This window comes from Copadichromis virginalis, linkage group LG18, assembly GCF_057382275.1.
Source record: "Copadichromis virginalis isolate Kocher_CV1m ecotype Utaka linkage group LG18, C_Virginalis_male_GT1.1, whole genome shotgun sequence".
Lineage (NCBI taxonomy): Eukaryota > Metazoa > Chordata > Actinopteri > Cichliformes > Cichlidae > Copadichromis > Copadichromis virginalis.
Window position 1 is genome coordinate 27684596 of NC_140635.1, and position 12338 is coordinate 27696933.

The 12338-nt window shown below is 40.9% G+C and overlaps 1 protein-coding gene across 1 annotated transcript; it reads right to left on the bottom strand.

The window, feature by feature from the left end:
• Positions 1–2532: 2532 nt before the first annotated feature.
• Positions 2533–4930, bottom strand: LOC146688148 (myocilin-like). Its single transcript, XM_085438994.1, has 3 exons — positions 4327–4930; positions 3743–3847; positions 2533–3645 (listed from the first exon to the last, which is right to left on the bottom strand). The coding sequence occupies exons 1-3, from the start codon at positions 4802–4804 to the stop codon at positions 2843–2845; spliced, it is 1386 nt and encodes a 461-aa protein (XP_085295120.1). The 5' UTR covers positions 4805–4930; the 3' UTR covers positions 2533–2842.
• Between the last annotated feature and the right edge of the window lie 7408 nt (positions 4931–12338).

Consider the following 12338-nt stretch of genomic DNA (forward strand, 5'->3'; position numbering starts at 1 on the left):
TGTCCCACTGGGAGGAGGCCCTGGGGCAGACCCATGACACGCTGGACAGATTACATCTCTTGGTTGGCCTGCTGGATAAGTTGGAGGAGGAGGCTGGGGAGAGGGAGTTCTGGGCTTCTATGCTTAGGCTGCTGACCCCGCAACCCGGCCCCCGGATAAGTGGAAGAAGATGGACAGATATTTTCTGATGATGCTTGAAATGTTTTCAGTTGGTGAAAGATCTGAAGTGCAGGCGAGTTCTGCACCCAGACTCTCCTACTATAAAGTTGTGCTATTGTAATAGCTGCAGTATGTGCATCAAGATTGTCTTGCTGAAACATGCAGGGCAATCTTGAAAATAAATTGGACTGGATGGAAGCATGTGTTGCTCTAAAACCTGCACTCAGTAATCATGCTGATGGGGCCTTTCCTGATGCGAAAGCTGCTAATTCCGCAGGGCTAATGCAACCCTTTTGAACTGAGCACTGATAATATGGTCCCCCTCGTCTTTGGGAGGACATGGCGTATGTTTTTCAAAAAGAATGTAAATTTTGGATTTGCCTAACCAGAGAACAGTTTTTTCTCTTGGCCTCAATTCTTTCCTGGATTCAGAAAGGTTTCTTTGCACGACAGCTTTAACCTATGTTTGTGGATGGCACGGTGAATACGTTCACAGACAGTGAATGAGTTCATGCAATGGTTTCCATGACAGAATCATACTTTTTTAAATTCAGTGCAGACATTCAGAAATTCAGCAATGATATTCAGGCTTGTCCTTTGCACACAGTGCTTCCCAGAAACCTTTGATGACGTTATGTACTCTGAATGATTTCTTTGCAACTTTACACGGGAACATTCCTCTAAAATTGTTCTACAATTTGTAGATACAGTTTTTTGGTGATTGTCAACCTCTGCTCATATTTTCATCTAAGACGTTCTGCCTCTCTAAGATGCTATTTCTATGCCCAGTCATGTTGCCGACTTGTTGCCAATTAACCCAATTAACTGCAAAATGTTTCTCCAGCTGTTTCTTTTTAGTACCACCTTCTTTTCCATCCTTTTGTTGCCCAGTCCCAACTTTTTTGATGTTGTTGCCCTCAAATTGAAAATGGGCAATATTTCTATTTAATGAAAAATTATATTTTTCAGGAAGTAGCATAACAACGAGGAAGGATCTCTGAACCCACAGTCCAGCCCATCTAACAGTAGTATTAAGTATTAGAATGGACTAAGGTTGTCCTTATTTTATGACATAAGTTAACTTGGCTAATGCTGCCTGTAGATAAGCCTGTGGTTGAGGTTGTAGGTAATAAACAGCACATTAGCTTCCAAAGCTGAGCTTCTTTGCTGGTGCTGATTCTACGTGGCATGGTTTGTTTTTGTTTAATGAAGCCGTAACCATATTTTAATGAACGTGGGCGATGCCAGCTAATGCTATTTCTAGCTAGCTTGTTTATTTCATTAGGATGCTAACTTTGGCTAGCAAAAAGGAGCTTAAAATAAAAGGTCTGTGCTTTCTACTCCTTATATTTTCAAAACAGCTTGTTACATTAGGTTTAACGCATTTGAGGTAAGTTTTTATTTCGTGGTACTTTGCACCTTAAAACAGATTTGTGCCTAAATGAAGGGAACAATGAGACATAAAAGACAATCCTATTGGTTTAGCCATCACCAACGCTTACAGCATACAACGAAATGAAAGATGCACAAAGATAATTTATGCATAATCTAAAGCACTAAACTGTTCCTATATGGAATTGGTCTTGGTATTTCAGCATCAAGTTAGCAATAAAGAAGAGGAGCAAGTACAAAGGGAGTAACATGTTATTAAAGTGTCAGGTAATTTGAAATGTAACATTTCTATCAGGTCAGGTTTGTGGACTGCTGTCACAGTGTGTTGCTAGCTAAACATCCTGCTGCTGTATTTCATGGGGTAGTGAAAAGAATAACAACTGACTGCACTCAGAGATGAAGAAATACAAGATAGATAGGAGAGGAAGAGCAGTTATATTTAATGGTTAGAACTGCTCGGGGGCATTTGATGAACAGGAAATGTGCTTGTATGATGTGAAGTTTTTGTTTTTGTTTTATTTTATTTTATGAAACATCCTGTATCCTTTAACCTGTATTGGACTGTTTCACAGGGGTTGTGGTGCTCATGCTTTGTATTAGGTTACATAAAGTGTAGCAGAGAATAATTTGGCTTTGAGCTGATAATACTTAGCTTCATTCTTTGAATTCCACATTTATGCTAACCAGGTCTAATTTAAAGTTATTCTGAAGAGTATGCTGTCATTGTAGAGGATGCAAATCAACCGAGATGGCTTGTGAAATGTTGGATTACGTCCTGCTCAATTCAGTTGTGTACATCTACAAAAAGCAGTAAATCTGAGAACCACAGCACAGTCAGCTCTAAATTTAGGTATTGTAACCACTGTAGTCTACTAACTTGCTCTTTGAGGCAGCTATAGTCAGCAGTTGGAACGCTGCAGTTTGTGGCTTTGGCAGCTGAGGACATGAGTGCTTGGTTGTGACTACATTTTCAAAATGCAATCCAGAAAACAAAAACTTTATTTCATAAATTCATGTCTTAAATAAAAAATAACATTTGCAGATTACAATTCTGTTTCATGAGCCATCAGTAACAATATCACATAACCACACTGAACAGGTTTACTGTATGAATAGTTCTTTGTTTTTATGCCACTCCTTATTTATGATACTAATGCCACAGAAATACTGTAAAATTCAAAACACATTGATAGCACAGCCTTGACAGAGCACCTAAAATGATTATTTATTTCATCTCTATCACTTGTTGTTGCATCAGTCCTGCCAACAGCAGTCCTTCTCTGTGTCCTCTCTAGCTCCTGCCATGGCTGGCCCTGCCCAGTCTGATGTCATAGGTGACCATGTGGAAGTTGTCCCAGGCATACAGCTTCCTCTGAGCGTGGTTGTAGTCCACCATGCTGTTGTAACTGTACTTGTTTTTTAAGGGCACGGAGACAGCTTGTCCCACACCAGTGGCTGTATCAAACGCAAAGTTGATGGTGGTGTTGGGAACAGTGTAGCTAGCAACTGTGTACAAACGTCCACACACCATGAAAGCGTTGGCCACTGTGTTCTTCTTAATATTAGTCTCCCAGGTCTTTTTCACCTCCAAGCTCTCGGGGTTCAGCTGTGAAATTACAATTGCACCCCTTGCTTTACTTGTACTGTAGATGGCCCACAGACCCTGTTCATCCACTGCTAGGTCAATGTCAGTGTAGCCCCCCCAGGAATAAGGGTGCTGGCCATGGAAGCCGGCATGAGGCAGGTCCATGCGGGATGCCAGATATTCAGAAGCCAGGTCGTAGCGAATCAGTGTCCGACTGCGTCTTCGCTGATAGTAAAGGGAGCCTCGGTACACAGTTGCCCCTGTGCTCTCCACAGGCTCTGGCAAAACCAGCACCTTCATTGGGAAACCTCGGGAGAACTGATCCATGTCTTCATATGCAAAGAGGTGACGCACATCTCTTCTCACTGCATCAATACGCCACACAGTGTTGTTGGTGTACTGAGGGCCTTGAGGCTCTGGATCCTGCATCCACACACCATACTTCCCTGTGATACTGTCAGCTTTCCTGTGTGACACAGGATCTCCCACTGACACTAACTCTCCACAACCTGAGGGAAAAAAGCAAGTTACTTTAATTTAGACTCTAAATTTTAATTTGCTTAAAAGCTATAATGCTCGATTCCAACAACTCCAGTAAAACGCTACCTGTGAAGTTGTGACTTCCTTCATGGAAGACGTGGGATGCAGAGATCTCTGTCACTTCAGCTTTCATCTCCTGATATCCACTATTCCCAAAGTCATATGCGGGATCTGGGAGAGAAATACAAACTCTGAGCAAAACTCAAAAGTAACACTTTAACCTCAAAGTTGTAAGGTCCCTGTTTTTTCCTCAGAGTGCTTGATGCTCTAACCCTGAAAATAATCACACTTGTGTAAACATCAACATGAGTGACGAAGCCATAAAAAAAGACTGTGGTAAAAATTCCTATCCCCTTACTTAACTGGGGACAGTTAACTGCAGGCCAACCTGTCTCTGCCTCTTTAGACTTTTCAAAGCACGAGTCTACCACAGAAACATTTATTCTGAAAAAAACAAACAAACATTAGAGCTGGCAAAAATTGCATAAAATATGTTTCTTCACAGATTTTTTTTTTTTAAAAAAAAGCATTATTTTGAATTTGTATGATTTTGTGGTTAAAAAAAATGTGTTCTTTTGTGATTGACAATCTTTTAACTAAGATAATTTTTTATTTGTGTGGTTTCCTGTTACCCCCTGACTGGTACATACCATTGGCTGGTCTGTTTTCATGCTGAGTGCCCACTGAGGTGAGCGTCTGCTGGCAGGGCTTCTGCCTGAGGCTTTCTGCCTCCTGGCTCAGCTCAGCCAACCTCCTCTGCAGCTCCTGGATCTGCCTGTTTAGACGCTCCTTATCCTGCTGCAGCTGGTTTCTTTCCCCAGTAACCTGGGAATAAGCTTCCTGGAGACCTTCTTCTCTATTAGCTCCAACCCCAGTTATGGTGCCTTTGTCTACTCCTGCTAGGAGACGGCTGACCAAAGCTTCGAGCAGGGTGAGCCTGGACAAGACTCCATCCATCTCGCGGTCGCTTCCAGGGCAGCTGGACTCTTGTGGACTGGCCACAGTAAAGGTGTAATGACAATGTCCAGAGGGGTCATTGGAGCGGTGGAGGGAGGCTCGATCTTGAGCCTGGGTTTGGATTGACAGAAGTAAGCCGGACAAACTAAAGAGGGACACTTGGAGCCACATTTCAGAGGACTGAATCTTGTGGTATGTGGGAGTTTGTAGATGCAGTTGTCTAACTTCTCTTGTTAAAAACCTAGACTCTTTTTTAGACTCTCTTTTGTTTTCTTAAGCTAGTCTCTTTTCGCCTGAGTGTCTGATATCCTGATAATGCTCTGAGTGTGGGTATTTATACAGTTAACTCAGAGAATGGGAGGGGACGAGGAGTGTGTCGGGAATGAAATAACCGGGGGTTGTGGGGTGCTTGTGTAAAAGGCCACGTGTTTCTTCTTTTTGCTCGTGGTGGTGGAGATGTGTGCAGAGACAGCAAAAACGATGTGAAAATCAGTGGAAAAATTTAATGTTTGTTTACTCCTGTGAAGAATTCTTTTAGTGTGTCTCAGCAGTCGGTATGTCTCTGCAGGTTGTTTTGACTGGAGAGCATCTCTTTATGTGTCTAGTGCGTGTCAGCTGCTGTGCTGTTTACTTCCTTTGAAACTGATAGTCTTTCTATTAAACCACTGTGTGATTAACCACAAATTCAGTTTATGGGCTCGGTGTGTGCGTACATTTGTGCTGAGAGGAAGTGTTTAGGATGCCAACATTCAGCAGCCAGGCTCGAAAGCAAGGCAAGCTGGTCCTTGAGAAGACCTCAGGGCAGACTGGAACTTATCTGTCCCAACTACAGCTGAGCAGGATGTCTGGCACAGGAGGCAGTCTGGAATGGAGACTAATCCAAACCCCATATTTTTTGCAAATGGCCGCAAATTACAGATAAATTATCAAGACAAAAGGAAGTAATCATTCACCTTTCAGGCTGGAAAAACACAGAACTTGCAGTAAGCAGTCTGGAGAGATGACGCTGAAATTGCTGGTTGTAGACACCAACCTTCTGATATATACATACAAAATTATGACACAATTTTCAAGAAGCATTACTCAACTTTCACATAACCTTAGAAGAAGAAGCATTGCAGAGATGCATGAACTTTTCAAAAGACCAGGGGGCCCAACAGTCTGAATAAGACAAAGTGTCTAAAAATGGAAGACATTTAAGACAATTGTTACTCTTACTCTTATACCAAAAACCCAACATGCAGTTCTGAAAAGGAAAAGGCAAAAAAGCAGTGACAGAGGTGATAAAGTCTTTCCCAATATAAAAAAACTCTGCTTAAAAGAAAAATATGAAAATATGTTTCTCATGGCACCTGAAGACAGTGAAATCATCCCTTGAGCCCTGAGTGCCTCGCAATCAACAAATGAATTAAAATTGTTCATTCTGGAAAGGATTGTTTATTCTCAGTTGATGGACTATTTGAATGACTTTCAATTGTCGGAAATCTTTCAGTCCGGCTATAAGCCATTTCACAGTACAGAGACAGCCCTCGTAAAAGTTATGAATGACATTCTGATAGCGGCAGACTGTGGTAAATATGCAGTGCTGGTCCTGTTGGACATGACTGCTGCATTTGACACAGTGGATCACGATTTGCTGATCTCCCGCTTACAGCACTGTGTGGGAATTTTTGGTTCGGCACTTGTGTGGTTTAAGTCCTATCTTTCAAATAGGACCTTTTGTGTTAAGTTGGGGTCCGCTTCATCCTCTGTGGCCCCTCTGCTTTGGGGTGTGCCTCAGGGATCTATTCTTGGGCCATTATTGTTTTCACTGTACCTTTTGCCTCTTGGTGCGATTTTCCGAAAACATAAAGTGTCATTCCATCTATATGCAGATGACTGCCAGCTTTATTTACCTTTTAGTCATTCTGATAGTCTCCCAAGTCGACCTCTGCTTGACTGCCTTAGCGATGTTAAAGCATGGATTGCAAAAAACCTTTTAAATTTTAATGATCCGAAGACAGAAGCGATCTTATTTGGCCCAAATCGTTTTTCTCACACTCCAGATGTTGATCTTGCAGCTTTGACTTCCCAACTAAAGAGTTCGATCACTTTCTGCACTTACCTTTGATGACCACGTAAACGGGGTGGTAAAATCAACATCCTATCACCTCAGACGTTTAACGAAGGTTAAGCGCTTTCTTTCCAAGCGTGACTTGGAAAGTGTTATTCATGCCTTTATTACTTCATGTTTAGATTATTGCAATTTTCTTTTAATGAGGGTTGGGCAGGGCACTTTGTCACGCTTGCAACTAGTGCAAAATGCTGCGGCATGATTTTTAACTGGCAGAGGAAATTTGACCACATCACTCCGATTTTGGCCTCTCTACACCGGCTACCAATTGAATTTAGGATCCGTTTTAAAGTCCTTTTATTGGTTTTTAAATCTCTAAATGGTCTGGCACCTGTTTATTTGTCTGACTTGTTGAAGCCCCATGTCCCCACTCGTTCCCTTCGGTCAGCTGAGCAGTTGTTGCTTTCGGTCCCAAAGTCACGGCTGAAACTTAGAGGAGACCGAGCGTTCGCTGTTGCAGCGCCGATGCTTTGGAATAACCTCCTCTCCATATTAGACAGGCTACATCAGTGCCAGTTTTAAGTCCTTATTAAAAACCTATTTTTATTCCCTGGCTTTTAACTCTGTGCGTAACTGACATTTTTATTAATTTTGTTGCTATGTCTGGTTTCTGCTGTCTATTATTATATTTATATTTCGTGCGTCTAATGATAATTTGGATATTTCGCTATGCATATTGGTCTACCAGGTGTGTTTTTAACCCTCTTGAGGCAGGCGTTGCCGATTTGCAACAGTTAAAAGCTAACAACCTGATTACCCCACATACATATTTTATGAGTTTTTTTTACTCAGAAGTACCACTGCAGGACTTGGTTGTGCATTAGCAACAAAAAGTTTAATTTGAGCCCGAGAGGGTTAAAGTGCTATATAAATAACTGATGATGAGCTGAAGCTTAGCAGAAGTTTGATGATGCAAAAAGAAATAACACAGTGCCCAAAAGTAAATCAACTACAGAATGGTTAAAACCCCCCAAAAGGGACCTCCCACCACATCTACAAGATGCTGAATTCAGATATGGTGGTTTCTGAAGCGTGCACTCAAATGATTTCTCGTTGTGTTCACTAGTGCAAGTACTGCTGTCTGTGTATTTTTAGTTTACTCAGATTGTGTTTGTCTAAAAATGTGACTTATGTAAAACTCAGAATACGTTTTAAAATATATCAGAGCAGAAATCCTGATATATCCAGCATGTTCACAAGCTGTTGTAAGACAGTGCTGCCATGCAAGTTGCTCTTTGATGGTTTATATGGCAAAACTGTGTTGACTGTGTTTGCTTTCTAGTTTGAAGCCTCATTGGTACACCTACAGCATGTTCCAACTGTCTTCATGTGAGTACAGTGTACTTACTGTGAATGTGCAGAAATCATTTTCTGGTTTCTGAAGGATGTGGGCACAGTGCTAAGTGCGTCAGGGGTCAGTGACCTGTTAGGAATGTTTTTTCCAAGAATGTGGCCTGTCAGTGGTTAGCTGCAGTGCCTGCTGTTCTATCGCATCATTTATTTGTTGGTAGATAAAGTGCGTCTAATGCTAAACACTGGACCTTGCAGTTATGGTTATGTCGTTGCATGCGAAGACTTTAGCTAGCCACTGGCTGTTACAAAAACAACTTGATGATTGAAATCATGAAAAGATGACCGAGATAGTATTAACAGGCCATCAGATTACAGACTAACAGTTAACTATAGACTAATGTGCATTTGTAGCATGCCTATTGTACGGTAGCAGAGCATAAAAAATGGTCTTAAGCTTGGGATTCACACTGATTAAACTGCATGTCCTGGTTTTGAAAGTTCTGTCCTGAGGTGAAATTTTGGCTCATATACCTGGGAGAAACTGTGTCAGCTTTACAGTATTTTTGATGCCATCAAGGAAACCCTTGCTGCCAATGCCATAAAAATTCAGAAGCAAAAAAGAAATACAGGGTAAAGTAGTGTAAACTTCAAAGTAATACCAGTGTGACAGCTTTAAATTGCTAAAATCAACGGTCACATCTTTAGTGTTTCTTAGCTAAAGTGTTCCTTTATCTGAGTTTCCTTAGATTTTGGAGGAATGAGTTAAAAAAAAAATTAAGTAACAGTTCAGTAACAGTTGAAGTAACAGTTCACAGGTTGGCTTGTAACAATGCTGAAACTGAAACATCTGCAATATTAAGTTGCGTTTCCATCTTACCATACTGTGACACCCACGTGAAGCTGCTGATGAGCAGTTAAAGCATGCTGGTCTGGTGAAAGTTGGAATCGTTGTACATCGTTCATGTAACATAAACTGGAAATACATACATCAGAATAATGGAGTTTTGTTCGTGACACAATCATGATCACGTGATCAGGCCTGTGGTACAAACAGTTTGTTTTCCTGTTTTTATTTTTTACTTTTATTTGTTGTTAATACCAAATATTGAAGCACCAACAAATGCCGTGGCCCCAGCGTCAATGTATTAACCAAACTATGATTTTGGAGAACTGTTACACCCCTAATATCCACTGTCTGAAATATAAAAGTATATTTTAAGTGAACGAGTGATACTTCATTGTGGATATTATGTGCAAACAGGGCATGCACACTGAAAGTTAAAGTGTATATATATATATGTATATATATATGCATACATTTTAATTTCATCTTCAGCAGTTAAATGTTTTACATACACTCAAGTTTTACAAACAGTTAACTAGGCTTTTCTTGCTCCAAAGCACATTGATATACACTCACAGGGAGCTACGCTGGTGTGGTGCTGTTAATTACAAGGTTTCCACAAGAGAAGATTTGCCTTAGAAATCCTTGTTATAACTGCAAAATTTTATTTTCAGACAGATAAATTCAAAAACTTTACTGAGATCAACAATAGCTGGTTGTCATTAGTTGTCTCAGAACTCAGAAATCCTTGCTATAATGCTTTGAAAACAGCTGCTGTATGCGTGTTTAGCCAGAAAGGACCAGAAAGAAAGCATGCATAACCAAAGTGCATATTACAGTTTATGTTATTCATGCATCGCTTTCTTCAGATTGCTATAACCCAGCTCACAGATGTTATGTCATCTCCACAACACTCCCCTTTGAAACATATCCCCACAGTTACGACTATAGGTCATAAGTTTGCATTATGAATTGGTAGCATTTCATTTCTCCTCTACTTTCATTTGGATATTTCACTAATTGCTTCCACAATTGTTGCAAAATATTGTTTATGATTAATAAATAAAGAACCTGTTTTTTCAGCAATAGAGACTTGAAATGCACATCTGTATTTAGTTCCACAAGATCAATTTGCTGTTACTCTTTTTGTACTGTGGAAAGTCACCAGTATTCCACAGTGTCCACTGCTGAGGTGTGTTTTTCTTATGTAACATAATGACTCAAGCATCCTGTACAAAGCGAGCGCCAGCTCCTTGGTTGTCCTCAAAGAGAAGAGAGGATCACATGGAATACGTAACTTTTTCCACAGGTTTGTAAGTTTTTTATGGCCCACTATCCTTTACAACATTGCTTCAATTCATTGAGGATTGTGGACACCCTCTTAAGGCCTTTCCACAGCATTTCAATCAGGTTGAAGGTTTGAACTTTGTCTGGACCACTGCAGTCACCTGATACTTTTTTGGGTCATTCTGTTGTAGATTTGCTTCTGTGTTTGTGATTATTGACCTGCTGCATGACCTAATTTGGGCCAAAGTTTAGCTGTCAGGCTTCAGGTTTGACTTTAGAATATTTTGGTATACAGACGAGTCCATGTTCAACTCAGTGACTGCAAGATGCCCAGGTCCTGTGCCTGCAAAGCAAGTCGTCACCCCTCCCTCTTTTTGGAGGGGTTGTTTGTGCTGATTTGCTAAATTTGTTTTTTGCTAAATGCAGCGATGGACATTACGGCAGAACATCTCCACTTTGGTCTTGACTGTCTAGTTTCAGAAGTCTTGTGGTTTATTCAAGTGCAGCTTTGTAGCCATGCTGTGATGTTCTCTTTACAGGAGAGGACAGGATTTCTTCCAGGAACCCTGTCAAACAAGTCAAACTTAGCCAGTGTTTATTTAATTGTACTGTCATGAACATTGAACATGCTTTTTATTCAGTTTCTGACCATATGATGAATTTCCTGGGATCTATCTCACTGTAGAATGATGCACTTTCTGGCAATCGAGTGCTCCAGAACAGCAAACTGCCAAAACTGCTTTTATTGAGGTGCTCACACTTCCTGATGATCAGCTCATAAAGTGCATTTAAGTAGCAGCACTTGGCTGATACTTACTTACCTTCTTAAATAGTAAGGGGGGACTTTTTGACACACTGCATGTCGACTTAGTTTTTGTTAAATAAATGACAACACAGTACAATATGCCATGCATTGTTGTTTATCTGAGGGTGTATTTACCAAATTTTAGGAGCTGATATAAGAAGATATAATTATAATATGTTTAGCTTCACTTAGGAAACAGCTAGTGTAATTCTGTCCATAAATAACAACATAAAAACTCCCCCCTTCAGCTCCACCAACACTGACTGAAGTGCACATCCTGTTTTTAATCTGCATAACTAAAGTGAGAATGACAGTTTGCCCTTTTACAGCTGATATGTGCAGGACTGTGTTCCTCTCAGATGTGCAGACTGTTCTTACAAAAATGTTATCAGCTTTTCCATTGAATAAGAATCGAAAATGTAGATGAATAAAAAAAAAAGAGCAATGAAAATCAGATGGAAAAGTTAGTAGTTAAGACCCATTGAAAATGCAATCCCAGAATCCTTTGGCATTCAGCAGGATTTCCATTATTCAACTTTGAGGGGACGGTTTAAGGGCTGTATTTGTTTGAACATGAATTATATAATATTATGCAACAGGGGGAAAAAGGGGGAGTAATGATGGGGCTGATGACATTAGCATGACACAAGAAGAAAGAGAGAAAAAAAAGAAGAGAAACGTGCAACAGCTGAATGTCAAAAGGCAGGGAAAATAAAATACACTCCATCAGACTCTAATGTGCAGTTTGAATATCGAGTTCTGCGAGCGGGAAAGCTTGAAAACAAATTACCGGTACGGGCCTGCTTTTCTCGCACGGCACCAAAACAAAGATGCATCACTTTTCCAGTGGTCGCTGAAAAGCAAATCGAGAAACACCCACACAGAGCTTTCATTGGCTCTGCATAGTTGCACTCACAGGTGTGAAGTGTTGCACAATGTGCGTTTACATGGGAAGCTGTCTTCGTTTGGCTCGCTGACTTACAGTGTAAAGCAGACATAAAGCAAGCAGTCGCCCGAGGGCTGGTGAGTGCTCCGTGGTTTAACACCTGCAACCTCCCCCCTCATTGTGTCGGGCACATTTGAACAAAGTGCCTCAGTGCTTTGACTGCAACTGTGACTGGAAACGCGAGCTTCGGAGAGGAAAGTGAGAAAGTCTGGACACTTCACACGTGGTGCGATCCAAGCTCAAATGACTCAAGCATATTTGACTTGTTGCAAGCATTGCTGGGGTATGATTAAAAACTGCAGTTCTGCACTTTGGGGTTCACGGCACAGATCCAAGGGGGAAGTCACCGTGAGGTGTTTTTAAGAAAAGCATTACAAATGTCTTGCTGTCTGCTATGAATGTGAGGATATAATCACA

Coding starts and splice junctions, on each gene's coding strand:
- LOC146688148 (XM_085438994.1), bottom strand. CDS start 4,804: ATGTGGCTCCAAGTGTCCCTCTTTAGTTTGTCCGGCTTACTTCTGTCA. Junction 3,848..4,326: donor TGAAAACAGACCAGCCAATG/GTATGTACCAGT, acceptor TTTCTCTCCCAG/ATCCCGCATATGACTTTGGG. Junction 3,646..3,742: donor AGGAAGTCACAACTTCACAG/GTAGCGTTTTAC, acceptor TTTTTCCCTCAG/GTTGTGGAGAGTTAGTGTCA.